This window comes from Humulus lupulus, chromosome 2, assembly GCF_963169125.1.
Source record: "Humulus lupulus chromosome 2, drHumLupu1.1, whole genome shotgun sequence".
Classification (NCBI taxonomy): domain Eukaryota; kingdom Viridiplantae; phylum Streptophyta; class Magnoliopsida; order Rosales; family Cannabaceae; genus Humulus; species Humulus lupulus.
The window spans coordinates 72,157,854-72,179,536 of record NC_084794.1 but is presented as its reverse complement, the minus strand read 5'-3'; the positions used below and the strand labels follow the sequence as shown (position 1 = coordinate 72,179,536).

General features: G+C 35.4%; 2 protein-coding genes across 2 annotated transcripts; one reads left to right on the top strand and one right to left on the bottom strand.

Annotated features, from left to right (window-relative positions):
* Window positions 1–15,992: 15,992 nt before the first annotated feature.
* Window positions 15,993–17,370, top strand: LOC133814396 (uncharacterized). The gene is made up of 3 exons (XM_062247361.1): window positions 15,993–16,730; window positions 16,811–17,184; window positions 17,319–17,370. Exons 1-3 carry the CDS (start codon window positions 15,993–15,995, stop codon window positions 17,368–17,370), a joined length of 1,164 nt encoding a protein of 387 aa, XP_062103345.1.
* A 411-nt stretch (window positions 17,371–17,781) lies between these two features.
* LOC133816103 (uncharacterized) lies at window positions 17,782–20,390 on the bottom strand. The gene is made up of 2 exons (XM_062248773.1): window positions 18,364–20,390; window positions 17,782–18,257 (listed from the first exon to the last, which is right to left on the bottom strand). The coding sequence occupies exons 1-2, from the start codon at window positions 18,693–18,695 to the stop codon at window positions 18,038–18,040; spliced, it is 552 nt and encodes a 183-aa protein (XP_062104757.1). The 5' UTR covers window positions 18,696–20,390; the 3' UTR covers window positions 17,782–18,037.
* Window positions 20,391–21,683: the final 1,293 nt, after the last annotated feature.

The following is a 21,683-nucleotide window of genomic DNA, read 5'->3' as shown; positions in this document are numbered from 1 at the left end:
ATAATGATGCCGAACCTTCAGTGCGAATACCACCGCTGCTAACTCCAAATCATGGGTAGGATATCGCTGCACATACTCCATCAACTGTCGTGACACATAAGCTATAACCTTCCCGTTCTGCATCAACACACAACCCAAACCCAACTTTGACGCATCACAATAGACTACAAAATTTCCTTCCTCTCAAGGAAGACTTAACATAGGTCTAGTAATAAGTTGTTGCTTCAATTCTTGGAAACTGTTATCACAATTGTCTGACCAGACGAACTTCAAATTCTTCCGTGTCATTTCTGTCATCGGTGATGCAATCTTCGAGAAGCCTTCTACAAACTGTCTGTAATAACTTGCTAACCCGAGGAAGCTCCAAAGCTCTGAGGCATTCCTTGGCCTCGACCAATTTCTCACTGCCTCTACCTTAGATAGATCCACCTTAATCCCATCTGCACCAACAATATGTCCAAGGAATGCCACATCTGGTAGCCAAAACTCACATTTCTTAAACTTAGTGTACAACTGATGCTCTCTCAACCTCTGCCGAACCTGTCGAAGATGAAACTCGTGCTCTACTTCTGAACTAGAATACACCAAAATGTCATCGATAAAAACAATGATGAACTGATCCAAGAAGTCCTTGAACACCCAGTTCATTAGGTCCATGAAGGTTGCTGGGGCATTGGTCAAACCAAACGACATGACCAGAAACTCATAGTGCCCATACCTCATTCGGAAGGCCATCTTCGGTATATCCTCGTCCTTGATCCTCAGCTGGTGATAACCAGATCGAAGATCAATCTTCGAGAACACCGTCTTACCCTGCAGCTGATCGAACAAGTCGTTAATCCTTGGTATATGATACTTATTCTTGATAGTCAACTTGTTCAATTCCCTGTAGTCTATACACATTCTCAGAGTCCCGTCCTTCTTCTTTACAAACAAAACTGGAGCACCCCATGGCGAGTAGCTCAGCCTGATGAACCCCAAATCCAGAAGCTCCTGTAATTGTATCTTTAATTCCTTTAGTTCCGCCGGTGCCATCCTATATGGTGCCCTTGACACTGGCTCTGTCCCTGGCGCTAACTAGATAATAAACTGAATCTCCCTATGCGGCGCCAATTCTGGTAAATCCTCGAGGAATACACGCACATCACATATACACACACATACATACATACACGACCACACACATATACACACATATGTACACACACACATACACGACTACATACATATACACATATATACACACATATATGCACACATATACACATATATATATACACACACACACATATATATATATAATTCGTACATGTTTTTTTTTTTTTTTTTTTATATATATTGATTTTTTTTGTTCATCAATTTCAATGAGAGGGGAAACTTAGGTCCGTGTTTACCGATTGGGGTGTCTCTCTTGGCTTGTTAATTGTAAGATGTATGTCTCTTATTTTTTGATTTAATATTATTATACAATAAAATTGTTAGAGGAGTTTGAATATTCTAAATATTCATCCATAGTGAATTAGGTTCTGAGATACATATTGTGAGCTGTGGTGATAACATAATGTTATGAACTTGTGTGTATTAGTGATGTAGATTATGAGAAATTTTTGTGTGCCGTAGAGATATAATGAATAAATTTATTATGTGATATTTGAATTATTTTTTAACTGTTCACAAATGGCTAGGTCATTAGTATAGGGGATATGCTGTACAATTTTTTAATTTTTTTTTTGGCATATTTATGTATTAATTTATAATATTTGAATTGTTTGAGGTCGGGGTCATGGGTCGTAGGTTGGGGTCGGGGGTCGGAAAAAGGGTATGAGATAGGGTCGAAATAGGGTCGGAGATAAGGTTCGAATAGGTTCTGGATATGGTCGGGGATAGGGTCGGGGGGGTCAGAATAGAGTAAGGATAGGGTCGAGCATCAGAATAGGGTCGGGAGTCGGAATAGGATTGGGGATAGGGTCAGGATAGTATTTAACTTCATAAATTATCATAAGAAATCATAAAACGACATAATATTTGACTTTTGTATTTTTTTGTTTGGTAATAATCGTATATTTTTATATTTACTATAGTTGGCCATCGATAAGAGTTGGACAAAATTGAGAAATCATGCCAGTGATGTATATTGGAATGGTCTCTAAATTTCAAGCACCATAGGCACTAGAAGGGGACGATACAGACGCTGTTGTGGATTTGAGAGATTAGATGTTTATGTTAAACAATAAATCTTAATTAATATATTATTGTATGCATGGATATTAGTTGTGTAATATGAACAAATTATTGTTTTTATGAATATTTAATTTGGATATTATTGTTTTTATGAATTTAAAAAATATTATTTAAAATTTTTTATATTAATAATTTTTTTTATTTATATAAAACTATTAGGGGCGACAAAATACAAAAGTCGCCCTTAATGTTGTATTATTAGGGACAAAAATTGATTATGGGAGGACCATTATTAGCGGTGACTGTTAAAGCATTAGGGGCGAAAATGTTGACTCTAATGTTTAATTATTATGGGTGACTTCGTTTTTCACCGCTAATAATGAATATTAGGGTCGACTCATTAGTGGCGACGGCTTAGGAGCGACATGTCGCCCTGATGTCATTAGGGGCGACTTTTGGCGTTATTAAGGGCAACATCTGTCGCCCCTAAAAGCATTTTTTCTTCAAGTGAGATGTGTAATTTATTTATGGGATTTGATTTTAGATTTTTTTTTCATCAAATTTGTTGTAAAAATCTGTTTCGAAGTGGAGGATTATACATACCTGTTGTAACAATTCGTGTTAAGATTCAATCTATATTCTAGCATTTTTGGCATTAGGATTCATTGCACAAATTAAGAAATATTAAATTAATTTATTAAATATTTAATTCAAATATATTAATATATATATTAATTATACGGATATACACAAAAGAAATAGCTACAACGTCTCTCAGTGGGAGACGTGGTAGACTTCCCATGTCTCCCACTGGGAAACGTTGTAAGGTCACTTACAATGACACCAGCTACCACATCTCTCCATAGGAGTGAGGAGGTAGACTTTCAATGTCTCTCTTATGGAGTTATAAAATCTCATTTTGTAGTAGTGAACCATTTGTTAAAGATTTCATATTTTAATATGTTGCTGACTATTTGATTCATTATTAACGATCTTAATCCTTTCGTACTAATACAAGATCACATATACTTTTATTAATTAATATAAAATTTTATGATATTTATGTATATAAACTATTTTCTAATAATTCAAACAATTAATTATAAATAAAAATGTACATCTATTAAATTCCATAAATAAAATATTTTTTTTGTATATATTTTTAGGGCATCAACCTTAACAAATAATCTAACGGATATGTTCACTAAGTCAACCTAACAGACAAGTTCAAAAGATGTTCGAACTTAGTTAATATTGTGAAGCATTAAGCGCTTAGGGACCTTTGAAGGGCAGTAGAACTTGTAAAAACAAGGTGGAGATTGTTGAAAAGGTCTTTAAAAAGTTATTTTTTTGGATCAAGTATATTGAGGTTGTGAAAAGGTTTCTTAACTAGGATAAGACAAGGTCTTCTATGGTCTCAATGAGAATGACCCCATGCCTTTGAGAATTACTCTTAATTTCAATTGTTGAAGTCACGACAACATTTCTTTAAGACTGCAATCCCAGATTGATGGAGTAGAGAAACAAGAATGGAAACAATGGAGAAAATGATGGTGAAGAAGACAAGTAAAGAAAGAATGAGATGAATGAAAAACTAGCAAGCTCACTCCAAAAGAATAGTATAAATCTTGCTTTTATAGTCAATGAATTAGCCAGTATACGATTTACAACTAATCAGTAACAAAAAAGTATTATAGACCAAACTGTTACATCTAACACTTGATTAGTTGTTAAACAACTAACTAATTATCCAGGTGGTTGTGAGTCAATATCACTAACATCCCCCTCAAGTGACACGGTGGGATACTAAGTGTTAGCTTGGGAAACAAACTCTGAAACTGAGATATCTGCAGTGATTTAGTGAGTAAATAAGCCAGCTGTAGATGAAAAGGAACGTATCTAATCTCAAGAGCCTTGGTAAGAATTTGGTCTCGAACAAAATGAAGATCTATTTCAATGTGCTTTGTCCTTGCATGGAATACTGGTTTGGAGGCCAATGAACTAGCTCCCAAGTTATCACTCTACAGTATTGGAGTTTGAATAAGAGAGACCTGAAGCTCATTGAGAAGTGATCTAATCCACATTATTTCAGCAGTAGCTAAAGCCAAGGATCGGTACTCAGACTTTGTAATGCTCCTTGCCACTACACCTTGCTTTTTGGAACACCAACTAATTAAATTGCCACAAAAAAATGCAATAACTAGAAGTGAACTTGCGATCAATAATGGAGCTAGCTCAATCTGCATTTGTGAAGCTTTGAACATTAATAGTTGCAGAAGGAGTAAACTGAAGTCCAAGGTTAGTGGTACCTGCCAAATAGCATAGTAGCCTTTTACAAGCACTCCAGTGATCAATTATGGGGCTTTAATAAACTAACTAAGTTTGTTCTCGACAAAGGCAATGTCTAGTCGCATTAGAGTTAGATATTGGAGAGCCCCAAGAACACTTTTGTACAGAGTTGGACTGGCTAAAGGAGTTCCATGCTCAATAGACAAATGCAAGTTTGGACACATTGGTGTTGGCATGGACTTGGCAGAGGTCATATTTATTTTTTCCAATAGATCAACTATATACTTATGCTGAGTAAGATATAGACTACACTAATTCTGAAACACTTGAAAGCCCAAAAAATAGTGTACGAAACCAAGAACTTTGAGAGAAAACTGAAGATGATGGTCAATAATGAGTCTATGTATGGAAGATATATCTTCTATTGTGATAAGAATATCATCAACATAAACTAAGAGAAGAATTAGTTTACCACATTTCCTTGCATAAAATAGTGAGGTGTCAGACTTTGAGTTGATAAAACCCCACTGTATTAGAGCTTTGTGGAGCTTACAAGCATGATGAGGAAATTCAACACTTTGAAACCCATGTGGTTGATGCATATACACATTCTCTTGGAGGTCACCATTTAAGAATGCATTATTTACATCAATTTGTTGAATATCCCATTGATATGTGACAACAAGAGTAAAAATTAGTCTAATAGTGCAAGGCTTCATAACAGGACTAATTCACAAAAAGTCAATACTTGGAATTTTCTGAAAGCCCTTAGCTACCAATCGTGCCTTGTACCTATCCACTGTGCCATCAGGCTTATACTTCACACGAAATTCCCATTTATTGTTAACAATGGTCATATCAACAGTGGGAGGTACAAAACTCCAAGTATTATTGCATTGAAGAGCTGTAAATTCATCATGCATTGCTCTAGTCCATTTAGGATCTAATAGAGTTTGTTTGAATGACTTTGGTTCTAATGATATACCAGTAGAAATTGTTAGAAGTGCTTTGGGCTTAAAATTTCCAAGTTTGGACCGTGTGACCATGGGGTGTTTATTTGGTGGAGGTGGATGAGTAAGAAGATTAACTTGAATGTCTTGTATGGAGACCATTTATGGGGAGTTAGAAATATGTATAGAGTTAATGGGAAGGGTGACAACACGTTGGCAGCTGGTATTGTTTATGGCTGGTACACATGTGATGTTGGTGGGGACCACAGTATGTGGCAAAGTGGTTGAAGATGACACATTGACAGTTGGTGGTGTTGTGTTTGAGGAGTGATTTGTCACATTTTGGGGAGTGATTTTTTGTGAAAATGACACAACATTGGGTACAGAGGACATACTCGACTGAAAAGAAGGAAAAGGATTACCAGAGGTTGGTTTTTGACTGGTGGACTTTGACTGAAAAAGATTAGAGCAAGAAAATTCATCCTTATTGAAAGTTACACTTCGTGATATGTAAAATTTTCAACTAGGGTATAAACACCTATACCCCTTGTGAGCTAAGCTATACCCAAAAAAAGACGCACTTTGATGTTCTAAATGCCACTTTATGAGACCTGTATGGTTTGAGAATAGAAAAACATGAGCACCCAAATTTTTTAAAAAAGTTATAGCCTGGTGCTTGAGTAAAAATAATTTGAAATGGAGAGACACTGTTTAAGATTGGAGTTGGGAGCCTATTGATGAGATAAGATACAGAGACAAAAGCTTCCCACCAAAATTTTAAAGGCATATTTTCTTGGGCAAGTAAAGATAAACCCATGTCAACAGCATGTCTATGTTTACACTCTGCTCTTCCTTGTTGGTGGTGTGTATGAGGACATGGATGATGAAATGTAATGCCTAAATTCTTAAGGATAGGCTCTAACATTCTATACTCGCCTCCCCAATTGGTTTGAAGACTCTTTATTTTAGTTTGAAACATTCTCTCAACATATGCATTAAATTAATGAAAAATGGCAGGTACTTCCGATTTGTTTTGCATTGGAAAGATCCAAACAAACTTGGTGAAATCATCTATGAAACTCACAAAGTATTTATAACCATCCATGCAAGTGTAAAATGAATCCCTCCAGTCATCATAGTGAATAAGTTGAAAAGGTGAAGTTGTTTTTGGAGTTGAACTAGAAAAATGAAAGCTATGCAATTTTCCATATTGACATGCAGTACAAAAAGATACTTCATTACATTTCAAATGTGGTTGTACAGTGTTCAAAACTTGACAAAGAATTGGCTTGGAGGGATGACCAAGCCTACAGTGCCAAAGAGATACAAGCTTAGAATTGTTATTACAAGAAAAAAATTGAGACTGAGCTGAAAAAAAAGGCTGACTTGAATCGGTCCAAGTTTGAAGGAGTGCTCATGGGCTGAGAATTGGAAGCTTTGGAGTTGGACTTACGAACATCAAGTTTGTATAGGCCATCACTAAGGGTACCCTGAAGAAGTACTTGCTTCGTTGTTTTGTGCTTAATAGGACAACAAAGAGAGTCAAATTCTAAAATGACATTATTATCTTCAGTAAATTGAGAAATACTCAACAAAATTTTGGTTATGTTTGGGACATGTAAGATATCTTTAAGCACTAAAGAATGGCAATTATTATTGGTAGTTATAGAGTTTGAACCAATATTTGAAATAGAGTTTACTTTTCCTTTGCCTTTGTAGTCAGTCTTCGATGCAAGATTGTAAGGATCAACTTTCAAGTGATGTGCGGAACCACTGTCAAGAAACCAAGAATCTTGATTTGTATCCAAGTTTTGTTCAGGAAGGAAGGCTTGTTGTGTATTTGTTACACTTGAGCTAGTTGAAGAGGAACTTGAGGTTGATTCAGGACCATGGAAATTGATATCAACCTATGAAAGCACTTCTGAACCGTGTGCCCAATTCTTCCACAAAGCTGGCATTGAGGCTTGTTTCCACGACAAAGATTAGGGTTATTGGCACGATTTGGTCCACTGTAGTTGCCTTGACCTCCTCGAAAGCTACCTTTATTAACTCGACTGGAGGAGTTGTTGTAGTTGGGGCGGCCCCCTCAAATGGAGAGGTTGGTAAAATTTGCTTGAACCATATCAAGAGTTGGAGTGGAGTTTTGCTCTATGCGAAGCTCATGGCTCCGAAGAAGGTATTGCAGTTCTTGAAGAAGAACGGGTTCAGCAGGACAGGTTAGATTGACAACGATGGTTTCATAATTGGAACCAAGACCACTGAGTATATACATCACTAAGTCATCTTCATTGGCTGGGTCACCAGAAAAGGATAGGGCATCTAAAAAATTCTTCATCTTCAAGATATATTCCTTAATTGACATATTCTTCAATCGGCAGAGACCTTTTCTTTCTGGTTTGAAGAAAGAATCGGAGCTGCTGCAGACAGGTCTTTGATTTTGTGGCGAAAATCTTGGAAAAAGTGGTCCAATCTTAGCCGAAGTAGTACAATCGATAACATGACCCAACAAATGTTCAGAAACAAAATTCATCAACCAACTCATCAAGAACTGATCATATCGAATCCAATGCGCATGATCGAGATTAGAAACATTACTAGTGAGCCATGGCAATGGACCTAGGTTCGTTCCAAGCAGGTAGCCATCGAGACCATGAGCTCTTACTGTTGGTAGAACAAGAGATCACTGTTGGGAAAAATTACGCGAATTTTCTTATGAATCAGATTAGTGAGAATAAAAATAATAGCGGAAATAACACACACGCAAAAATGTCTAAATCTGCTGCAATTCTTTTACTGAAATTGAGAAACAAAAAATACACAAAGTGTTTACAACACTTCTCACAACCCACACCCCAATTATACCCAAGAATTTTTCTCACAAAAATTCTCTCAAAAGCTTTTCTCTCTCTAAGCTTTTCTTCTTTTTGTTTTGGGATGTTTGAGAATGAATACATAAAACTAATTTATAGGTTTTTCTAAACCATATAAACCACACATTTTTTTTTAGTCATCCTATATATACTAATTAATATAAGCCTTTCCTTATTTTAGTAAAGCTATATTAATAAGTCTTAATATAGGAATATCTAAATATAGTATTCATTTTCTTAATAATCGCCCACTTGAAGACTGATTTCAATCTGTCTTCACACTTTACTCTATGCAGCAGAGCTTTTCGTTCTTATTACTCTTGCAGGCCAACTAAAGTTGAACACAACTTCAGTTTCTCAATCGTCACCGTCTTTGTCAACATATCTGCTGGATTCTTACTTCCTTAAATCTTCTCCAGTATTAACACTTCATCTTCCAATAAAGATCTGATGAAATGATAACGAAGTCCAATATGCTTGGTTCTAGAATGAAATGCTGAATTCTTTGCCAGGTGGATCGCACTCTGACTATCACTATGCAAAACATTATTCTCTTGCTTGAATCCTAGCTCAGTTAACAAACCTTGAAGCCATATCATCTCTTTACTGGCTTCAGTCACTGCTACATACTCAGCCTCTGTAGTGGATAAAGCTACAATCTTTTGCATTTGAGACATCCAACTAACAGCTGTATTTCCAACAGTGAATATATAACCCGTGGTGATTTTTCGGTGATCGACTTCACCTCCGAAGTCTGCATCTACATAGCCATGTACTTTTAATTCACCTTTTCCAAAGTACAAACACTTATCTGTGGTGCCTCGTAGATACCTCAAAATCCACTTCACTGCTTCCCAGTGAGCTTTTCCTGGATTTGACATAAACCTGCTAACAACTCCCACTGCATGTCCAATATCTGGTCTTGTACAAACCATCGCATACATCAAACTCCCAATAGCTGAGGCATAAGGAATCTTAGCCATGAAATCTCTGGCTTCCTCTGTCTCAGGGGACTGAACCTTGGATAGGCGAAAATGACTTGCCAACGGTGTACTAACTGGCTTGGCATTGCCTATGTTGAACCTCTGCAAAACACGTTTGATGTACTCTGACTGAGACAACTGCAAAATCCCTCTATGCTTATCTCTTGTGATTTGCATTCCAAGAATCTTCTTTGCTGGACCTAAGTCCTTCATGTCAAACTCTTTTGACAATTGCTGCTTCAACATTCTGATATCATCCATATCTGGACCTGCTACTAACATATCATCAACATAAAGTAGCAAAATGATAAAGCTAGACCTATATCTTTTGAAATAGCAGCAGTGGTCAGCGTTGCACTTCTGGAAGCCTTCCTTGTGCATAAAACTGTCAAACTTTTTGTACCACTGCCTTGGGGCTTGTTTTAGGCCATACAAACTCTTCTTAAGTTTGCATACCATGTTCTTCTTCCCATTCTCTGAAAAACCTTCTGGTTGATGCATGTATATCTCCTCATCCAAGTCTCCATGAAGAAATGCGGTCTTCACGTCTAACTGTTCAAGATGAAGATCTTCAATGGCAACAATACTCAACACTGATCTAATAGTATTGAGCTTTACAACAGGAGCAAAAATCTCAGTATAGTCAACTCCTTCCTTCTGCTGAAATCCTTTGACTACTAATCGGGCTTTATATCTCTTAGAGCCATCATGCTCTTTTTTCACCCGATACACCCATTTGTTGTGAAGTGCCTTCTTACCCACGGGTAACTCAACTAGTTCCCATGTCTGGTTGGAAATCAAAGACTGCATCTCGTCTTTCATGGCAAGCTCCCACTTGCTTGCATCACTAGTCTGACATGCTTCATCATAGCATTCAGGCTCTCCTTCATCAGTCAATAACAAATAGTTCATATATCTCCTATTAGGCACATGAGGTCGAGAAGACCTTCTCAATACAAGAGCTGGAGTAGGAGGTAATGTTGCGTCAGACTGTTGCGTACCGCTTTGTCCAACAAGTTTCTTTTGCTGAGGACTTGTCTCAATCGACTCTGTCACATAACTATCTGGGTCATAATCTCCATCTACAAATATTGGCCCACTATGCTCTGAGTCAATAGCGTCAATTTTGTGTCTGTCCTTGTACATCACTCTTTCATTGAAAATCACATCTCTACTACGAATGACCTTTTTGTTTTCATCATCCCAAATACGGTAGCCAAACTCATCCCCGCCATAGCCAATGAATATGCATTTCTTAGATTTGGGATCAAGCTTAATACTCCCTTGATCACTAATATGCACATAAGCTACACAACCGAAAACTTTTAGATGTGATAGGTTTATCTCTTTTCCACTCCATACTTCCTCTGGTATTCTGTGCTCTAGTGGACTTGATGGGCCTCGATTAATCAAGTAAGCTGCTGTGTTGACAGCTTCTGCCCAGAATTGCTTTGGTAAACCTGACTGTATACGCATGCTTCTCGCTCTTTCTGTCAATGTTCGGTTCATACGCTCAGCTACACCATTATGTTGAGGTGTGCCTGGCACGGTTCTCTCCATTCTGATTCCGTGCTCATAACAAAACTTCTTGAATATGTTGTCTTCATATTCACCACCATTGTCAGTTCTGAGCTTTTTAATCTTCAGACCTATCTCATTTTCAACCATAGCTTTCCATCTCTTGAAAGCCTCAAACACTTCGGACTTATGCTTTAGAAAGTAAACCCATACCTTCCGAGAATGATCATCGATAAAAGTCACAAAGTAGTGTTTCCCACCAATGGATGATGTAGTCGTTGGTCCCCAAACATCAGAGTGAACAAGCTCTAATCTTTCCTTCTTTGGGGTTCTACTACTTGTCTGAAAGCTTACCCTCTTCTGCTTTCCAAGTATGCATTCTTCGCACATGTCTATCTCAACTGATCGTAGACCTGGGAGTTTTCCCTTCGAATGCATGAGTTTCATCCCTTTCTCACTCATGTGGCCAAGTCTCTGGTGCCACATATTAGAATTTTCATTCCCTATTGCAACTGAAATTGAATAGCACCCACCTGCTGTCATGTAAAGTGTGCCGCTCTTCTTGCCATGAGCAACCGTCATTGCACCCTTTGAAATCTTCCAATTATCACCTTGGAAATTTGTAGTGTAGCCTTCACTAGCCAACTGCCCTACTGAGATCAAGTTTTTTCTTAGTTCGGGAATATGTCTGACATCCTTCAGCTCCCAAACAGACCCATTTAACTTAATCTTCACTACACCTTTACCAACAATATCACAAGGTTGGTCATCACCAAGGTATACCTTTCCAAGGTTTCCAGGGACATACCTCTCAAAGAATTCTTTCTTTAAAGTAGCGTGGAATGATGCTCCAGAATCTAACACCCAAGATTCTTCCTTGCTCTCTAGAGAGCATATCAACGCATTATCACCCTCTGAGGTAGAAGTAACATTTGCTTCTGCCTTCCCATCTTGGCTTTTCGGTGCATTCTTGCACTGATTTTTGTAGTGTCCAATCTTACCGCAATTCCAACACTCGATGGTCTTCGAGCTCTGGGAATTATTGGGATTCCTAGATTTGGACCTCCTATCTCTGGATTTACCTCGATAGTTTGATCTTCCATGGCCATTCCCTCTAGTTGAATTTCTCCCTCTTGACTCTGTATGTAATACTGAAGAGGTTGATGATTCACCCGACTCTCTCCGTCGGATCTCTTCACTGAGAACTAGATCACGAACATCATCAAATTTTAACTTATTGCTTCCTGATGAGCTACTCACAGCTGTGACTGTAGCATTCCAGCTGTCTGGTAAAGAAGACAAAAGTATTAATGCTCGTACTTCTTCGTCAAACTCAATTCCAACTGAACTCAATTGGGTTAAGACTGTGTTGAGTTCATTTAGATGTTGAGCTACCGATGAGCCTTCCGTCATCCGCAAATTGAATAATCGCCTCATCAAATGAACTTTGTTTGAGGCTGATGGCTTCTCATACATATTAGAGAGTGCTGCCATAAGACCCGTCGTGGTCTTTTCCTTTGCTATATTGAAAGCAACATTGCGAGACAACGTCAATCGAATAACTCCGAGGGCTTGTCTATCGAGAAGATTCCATTCTTCATCTTTCATACCCTCTGGCTTCTTTTCTGAGAGAGGTTGATAAAGCTTTTTCTGGTATAGGTAGTCTTCGATTTGCATCTTCCAAAATCCAAAATCTGCGCCATCGAACTTCTCGAGTTTCACCTTTCCTTCATCTGCAGCCATTGCTCCCACTCAAATCTGACTTTCTGGTAGAATTTCTAACCAAAGCTCTGATGCCAGTTGTTGGGAAAAATTACGCGAATTTTCTTATGAATCAGATTAGTGAGAATAAAAATAATAGCGGAAATAACACACACGCAAAAATGTCTAAATCTGCTGCAATTCTTTTACTGAAATTGAGAAACAAAAAATACACAAAGTGTTTACAACACTTTTCACAACCCACACCCCAATTATACCCAAGAATTTTTCTCACAAAATTCTCTCAAAAGCTTTTCTCTCTCTAAGCTTTTCTTCTTTTTGTTTTGGGATGTTTGAGAATGAATACATAAAACTAATTTATAGGTTTTTCTAAACCATATAAACCACACATTTTTTTTTTGTCATCCTATATATACTAATTAATATAAGCCTTTCCTTATTTTAGTAAAGCTATATTAATAACTCTTAATATAGGAATATCTAAATATAGTATTCATTTTCTTAACAATCACCAAAACTGGTAGTTCATTTGATCCAGTCGAAGAGTCAGCCGAAGGAGATTTTTGGAGAAGGGAAGAGTTGTCGTCATCGATGTGGTGGTGGACTGGGACGATGCCTCTGTGTTTGATGCCGTCGACTCTCATGCCATGATGGAGCAGAGAAACAAGAATGGAAACAATGGAGAAAATGATGGTGAAGAAGACAAGTAAAGAAAGAATGAGATGAATGAAAAACTAGCAAGCTCACTCAAAACAAGAGTCTAAGACTTGCTTTTATATTCAATGAATTAGCTGGTATACGATTTACAACTAATCAGTAACAGAAAAGTATTACAGATCAAATTGTTACAACTAACACTTGATTAGCTGTTAAACAACTAACTAATTAGCCAGGTGGCTGTGGATCAATATCACTAACACACATAGTTAAAAGGTTGTTAATAAGGTGTCTTATCATGGTTTTGATTGGCTAATCATTGGCCAATGAGATGGACGATTCTTGTCTATAAATAGTGTTTCTAGGCCTTGAATGGATTGAAATACTTTGTCGATGAACTTTGTTGTCCATGAGAGCTATTGAAATTGTTATAAGGTTTGAGAAGAGGAATAAGAGTGTGTAAGTGAGAAGAATGTTTGTACCGAGTTGAGTGAAGAGTTCTCTTCAAGAACATACAATCAACTACCTTTATTATACCCTTTAAATGTGGGTGGATAGAAGAAGACTGCTTTCTCGTGGGCGTAGGTCATTCTAGACCGAACAACGTAAATCTTGGTGTTCTGTACTTTGTTTAATTTTGTTTACTTTGTTATTTTCTTTTGATTATTCTTTGGATTGGGTTTTCTGCTTTGGTTTGTTTTTGTCATTCAATTGATTTAGTTTTAAAGAGACCAGTATTAATTGATTCACGACAACCCTACAGCTAAGACACTTCTATTCTTCAAAAGTTAACCATCCTCAATTAAATTAATGAAACTAAACCCAATTTATAGTTAGAAATCAACAGTACATGTTATAAAAGAGAAATTATACCCTTGTTTTGCTGGGTGGATAGAAACCAAGCCCATAGATGTATTATTAATAGGGAAATTTTTATATATGCGACATTTCACCAAAAGAATTCGAAAAATACGGTAATCCATATTTCTTACAATATTACGGTAAAAGTGAAGCCCAATAGTCACAGAAGACCCAACCTAATACGGAAGACCCAATTTCACACAATTATATACAAAAGACCCAACCAAAAGAATAACAACTCAGCCAATGTTTATGTAACAAACTGTACTCAATAAAAATTCAGAGATCTCCAAGCATTTCAGCTTACAAAACCGAGAAAACTGGGAAAAATGAGAAATTTTCTTCTGCAATCTACTGCAAAATTTCTGAATCAATGGGTCTACAAAAACAATTACACGACATCTGTTTTGTGGTAAGTTTCCTTGTTCTTCTATTTTGTTCTTGGAACATAATTTATAGCTTTCAGAAATCATTAAGATAAATATAGCAAAAACATATATTTTAACACATATCTCCACAGAATCATATACAAATTTTACCATAGAAACATTTGAAAACCCTGAAAACCTTTTATAAAAAAAAAAATTGTTACAATATTATAAAGATGTTTCTTAGATTGTCTCATCTTTAAGTTATTTGCTCTTCCTTGTGCAGAATTTGGTCATTTAAAACCCAATAAAGGGACGAGTTTATATGCTAGATTCTCATTTTGTTGGGGGATGTGTTAATGATTAGCTTGTGCTGGATTGGGTAGTTTATAACCCATAAGGTATTTGTCTTTGCTAAATCTGTGATGATCCTATTTTGTTTTATAATGAAAATATAAAATTTCTACATATCAATCTAATTTTTCTTTTTATTCATCTGCAGACATGAATCCAATAACATCTTTGGTATATTATGATGGTCATTGGAATGAAAATAATGTGTATGAGGATTTCAAAATGCTGGGAGTGTTAATACCATTAGATTGCTCATTTACAACACTAATGAATATCTTGTCTACAGAGTTGTCTACCATTTTGTCAACAGAAAATGCAACAATTGAGTACCAGATTGCAGAAACATTGCCTCCATTGAAGATCAATAGTGATAGCTCTACACAATTCTACTTGGAGTGCAAAAGAAATGACAGAGCACTCACAAAATACCCTTTGATAGTTTCTGTAACAGAGAACAACCAAACAATTACCTGTGGAGCACTTCAAAAGATGAGTTCTACTGTTGCTTCAAGTAGTAATAATATAGAGAATGATATTTCGGACACATCGAAATTCTCTATAGATGAACCTCAAGAACTACCAAATTTTATTCAATTGGCAGATCAAATTACAGATTTGATTTTGGAGAAGGAACGACATGAATCAATTCCTGAACATATCGGAACAGAAACTACAATTATAACTCATGCAATTTCTGATGGAATAAGAGAAAAACAGGTATACAAAAACAAAGAGGTTCTTACAACAACAATTGGTCTCTATGCCATAAAAAACAATTTTCAGTTCAAGGTCCACAAATCTTGCAAAAAGGAATATCGGTTGAAGTGCCTTGATTCAGAATGTACGTGGTCATTTCGTGCTGCAAGATATGGAAAGACAGATATGTTCCAACTTAGGAAGTTCAATCGTGCCCACACATGTTCCTTGGACATTATTCTTGGAGATCATTGACAAGCTTCAAGTAGTATGGTTGGGAATGTTGTGAAGACCAAGTTCACAGATCCAAAAACAAATTATAGACCTAAAGATATAGCTAAAGACATGTTGGACAGATATGGAGTTTCCATGAGTTACCAAAAAGCATGGCGATCTAAGGAAAAAGCAGTTAATTATGTACATGGTTCAAGTCAAGATTCCTACCAAGACATTCCACGATAGCTGCACATTTTGAAGCACAAGAATCCAGGTGTTGTAACAGATTTGGAAATTGATAGTCTAAACAGATTTAAATATCTTTATATGGCTATGGGACAATCAATTCTAGGTTGGAAACATTGCATTCCAGTAATTGTTGTTGATGGAACATTCCTAAAAGCTGCATTTGGCTGTACACTTCTCACAGCTTCAACACAAGATGCAAATAGACACATCTTCCCATTGGCTTTTGCTATAACAGATTCGGAAAACAATGATTCATGGGAGTGGTTCTTCAGAAAAATAAAAGAATGTTATGGAGAAAGAGAAGAGTTGTGTATAGTTTCAGATAGACATGAAAGCATAGAGAATGCTATAAAAAATGTCTTTCCAAATGTAACTCATGGAGTGTGCTCCTACCATCTTTTCTGCAACATAAAGACCAAGTTTAGAACAGATGCAGAGGCAACCAGTATTGCATTTCATGCTGCTGCAAAAGCTTATAACATGGAAGATTTTGAAAAATACATGAAGGACTTGGACAGTTTACATGAAGGAATCCGTCCTTTTCTGGCCAATGAGGTTAAATATGAAAAGTGGGCAAGAATCCACTCCAAAAGTCGTAGATATGCAACTATGACTTCAAACATAGCTGAATCCATTAATGCAGCACTAAAAGAAATGAGAGAGCTTCCAGTAACAACATTACTCGAGTGCCTTAGAAACCTGATTAAAAAATGGAGCTACAACAACAAAAAAGAAGCAGAAGCAACGTTTACAGAATTGCCAAAGAAACAAGAGGAATACTTAAGAAAGAACTTTGTCAAGTCATTAAGAATGACTGTAAGTACAACTATTTACTTTATTTATAAATACCTCTATATTAATATACTTCCTTGTTCATTATTATAATTTCATTGCAGGTAGAACCAGCTAGCACACTCAATTACAGTGTACACAATGGTTTAACAACAAACATTGTTGACATTGCAAAGAAAACTTGCTCTTGTAACAAGTTTGATTTGGATGAATTACCTTGTGAACATGCCATGGCAGTCATTAGAAATATGAACCTTCAGTATAAAAAATATTGCTCATATTATTTCACAAAACAAGCCATGTTGAACACCTATAATGCATCAATACATCCATTGGGAGATCCAAAAACATGGAGAGTTCCACCTAATGTTGAGGAAATAGAAGTACTACCTCCAAAGGGAAACATAAAAAGTGGAAGGCCAAGGAAAAAAAGGTTTGTTTCAGCAAGAGAAGGGTCTTATCAGCTTAAATGTGGAAGGTGTGGAGAGCTTGGGCACAACCGAAAAACCTGCACAAACCAGCCTCTATTGAGAACAAAAAAACAAAGAAGCACTCAAAGCTTATAGATTGAAAATACTTTTTATTTGAATTTTGAAACTTTGTATGTTTCAGTACAGGGATTGGACCATTACTTATCACTATTACTTGTGATAAAGAATTATGAAATTTTATTGAATATATGGAATATTATAAAAACTTAGGAAAAAATTTGCATCAATATATAAGAATTAATGTTTAGGGCGTTATCTGTAAATTTTTGTTACATATTTGATACAGATATATCTGAAATGAATATTAATGTAACATTTTGTTACATAATTGTTACAAATATGTTACTAGATTCTCACAGACACTTCCAACATCAAATAAATGTGAAATAAGTTCTTTTATCAGCTTATGTTACAGTTTTGAAACAAAAATATTTGATTTTCATTTGTAAATTTCCAGTCCATTTAAAAGGATTAACTTCAAAAGTTTGAAACGATTTGATACATATTTGAAACTGAAGATATCGTGACTATTAATAGACGTTAAGGAATGCTACGCAATTTTGCATGAACTTAGGTTACAAACTTTTAACAGATGTTACCTAAAACATGAAATATAAAAATAAAGTTGTGAACTCAAGTTACAAACTTGAGACACCTCTGTACAACATTCCTCATAAAAAAGGGCTAATATCAAAATTCATTGATAAGCCACAGTATTAAAAATATTCAAACATGATACTTGCTTGAAAGTTTGCAAAACAAAAACACAAAAGTTATCTTGCCATAAGTATGTATCATCTTTACAAGATAAAAGCCAAAATGTTAACTACTTTGATGCTCTCATACTTCCATTGCATTAATATTCAACATCTTCTTGCTCATTCTTCCTCTGAACTCCCCATCAGAAAGATAGCCTTCATCTTTCTTTCTTTTAGCATGGACATATAGCTCGACTGCAATTTTGTTTCTCTGGAAACTAACATTCAGAGGATTGGGGATATTTTCAATAAGTCCATGCATAAGAGATTCAGCAAACTTTATGATAAAAATCCCACAATCGCTACAAAAAAAAAAAAAAAAAAAACTCAAAATCAGTAACACATAAATGCATATAAACAAAATCATGCAACCAAAAAATAACAATAACTAAAAAAATAACCACTTACTTGTTACTCTGTTGTGGAACCTCATCATCAAACACAATGTCCAACGGGTGACACATATCAATGCCCTTGAATGCTTGTGCATTTAGATCAATATCTTCCCTTGACTCATAAAAATTATTTAAAGAAAGAAACAAGGGCAACAAAGTAGAATATGCTTCAACAACTTTCAACACTTTCTTATCCATAACTCTATTCCTCATTGAGTTGTAGACTTTAAAAAATCTCTCCTTCACGTTGAACTCCCCAAGAATCCAATGATTACAGCCAACAACAGTCATATTAATAGGGAATAAAACGAAATCTACTAGCGACCAAGGGGTGTTACAAAGCATTTTATAACCACAAATATACTAAAAAAAAACACTGTTATTCGATATAACAGATCGATCACAATCACTTGACAGATACACATCATACAGAGCAGTGATAACTTGATCAAAAGAGTTATCTGTAGTAGTAACTCTAACCTTTATCAACTCACAATACTTGGCTTTTTTTCTAAGGTAATAAAATGCCACATTAATATGCTGAAAAAACAAGAAGCAAACCATAATAAGAATAATGAAAACAGTAAAACTAAAACAACTTAATAATAATAAGGGAAAAAAAATACCTCATTGTCCAAATCCCTCCCATCTTTAACTAAATCATAAAACCAAATTTTTCTCTCAATCTCAGTTACACAAAACTGAAATGGCTCCTTAATGATACTATTATTATCATCAAATTTCTTATACCTATAACAAATATAAACATTTAAAAGTGAATTATGGTGAAACAGAAACTGAAATACAAAATAAATAAAAAAACAATTAAAAAATAGAAGCATACTTATTATTTGTTCTCAGCCGCAGAGAAAACCACTTGTTAAAAGAGTCTTGGTCAATTTGATTAGGCAGATCAAAAAGATTGTCTCCAAAAGCATATCGTCCCACAACCTTCCTTTTAGACTTCACAACCTCCAAATGTTTCATATCCTCAGAAGAAGATGATCCAAATTGGTTCACAAAAGGAGATTGCAAAACTGTAGTAGGCTTTGGATTCCTTTTGCCAACAACAGGAGTAGACACAACTACTGGATTCATCAAAGAACCAGCAATGGGTATTGCCATAACAACTTCCTAAAAACAAAAATAATATGAAAAACTCAATAATACAACTATTGGAAAATATTGCAAAAAGAAAAAAAAAATACAATATCTGCCTTGTTTAGTTACCTTTTTCTTTGCCAAATCACCAACAGCTGCATGAACAACTTTATCAAAAATCTCCACATTCATGTTGTTAAAAATATGAGCCTCTTCTTCTAGATCTTTAACAACATCAGCTACATCATCATGAGGTTTGACAATATTCTATGGAAAAACAAAATTTTATAAATTAATACAGAAATACATGAATACATTACCTTGAAAAAATACAAATCATGAAACCAAAATAACCTGGTCATAGCTCTGGAAAAAAAAGTTGTAGATATAATAAAAAAGAATAATTGCCAAACAAAAAATTCCAAAATTCATAAGTTTACAAAAACATAACAGAGTTTATACATGCTCTGGAAAAGTCTTGTACAAAACTAACTTAGAAATTAAAAGTTTACAAATTAATAACAACAGGTTTACAAAACAAGAATTCTAAACTTTCTCTTCCACTTCTCATACTCCAATGGAAACAAAATCAGATTCCTATCAAAAAGGGAAAACAAAAATTAATAAAAAGAAAATATTAATTATATATATTAACAGAAATATAAACATCTATAAAATATAAAATAAAAAATAACAAACCAACCAAGCAATAAAATAAATATTTAGATAAGTATACATAACATTGTTTCTTCAACATCATTCCCAGTAGTCTTCTCATTCTCATTTACTGTATCATTCTTATCATCTGCAATTATCATATCTCCAGCAGCATCTTCTTGCATTGCTTGAATGCATTCATAAAAAACTTGGGTAAAACTTTCATTCTCAAAAAACTTATCCTTTTCCTTTGAAACACCACCACCACTAGAAGTATCACCAACATCAGCTCCCACAAAACCAACATCAACAGGATCAATATCATCATTAATACCACATGATTTTGGCCTCAACTCACCTAACATTTCCATAACTGTCTTGTGTTTTAAATCTTGATCATTTTTCAAATTAACCAACATCTCCATCAATGCCCTATGCCTAGATTCACTAGCAGACTTTAAAAATGCAATTTCCTTAGACATAATGTTACACTTCTTCTGACATTCATCCACAATAATTTTCATATCAGAAAAACCAAAAGTCACACAAGGAACATAGGATGATGAAGGAGCCTCACTGGTTGGTTTCTTTGGAGGAGCAACAAAATCATCATCCTCAAAATCAGCAACATTCATATCCTTGTTGCACTAGAAAAAACCTTCAAGCTTGAAGGCATTGTTCTCTTCATCAGTGGGCAAAACTTTAACAATTTTGGTATGCAAATAACAACACAGAAAAATCAGTTTACAATATTAAAAAAATCAAATAAATTCATATATAAACAAAAGCAAAAAGAATAAAAATTACCTTATGTAATGAAAACACATTCCTCTCAAGCTCCTTATGAGATGGGATTGCAACAGATGACCAATTTATAATCCTAGGCAGACCACGACTAACCTTCTCACAATAAGTTCCCTCTAAACTAGGAATTGATTCGTAAATGAAAACTTGGAAAACAAATGGCAAACCATTCAACTTATAGGTTGGGTAAGAACCTTGTCGAGTTATAACAACTTCATTTTCCCTTAAAGCATCTCTCAAAGATGAGAGAGTCACATTAAAAATATCCTTTCCCCATGGAAAATGATTAAAACCACCACTATCACAAAGATACAAGTCAGTTTTTTCAATGTTCTTCTCTTTTTGCCAAGCATACAAAAAGTTAGTGATCAGGTAAAGTACAGCCATCCTAACAGCCTCATCATCATTATCAAAATTGGCAGCCTTAAACCTTTCTTCAACAATAATTCTTGAAATGCCCCTTGTATGGTCACCAAAAAATTTAGAATACAATCCAATAGGATTACTATTCTTAATTCCACCTCTATCAATGTCACCAAACACATTTAACCCAAACAATAACCCAAATTCACCCAAAGAAAACCTAATCAGCTTTCCACAAACTTTAAACCACATTTCATTTAAGTTTGGCTGGTTAACTTCTCTCAACAAAACATGGTGAACCAATTTAGCTTGATTAGCATAAGATTTAAGGTTTAGAAAATGACCAAAGCAAGTCTTACTAAACAAAACCTTTTGAGAGTCAGTCAATTTTTCTGAGATCACATTGAT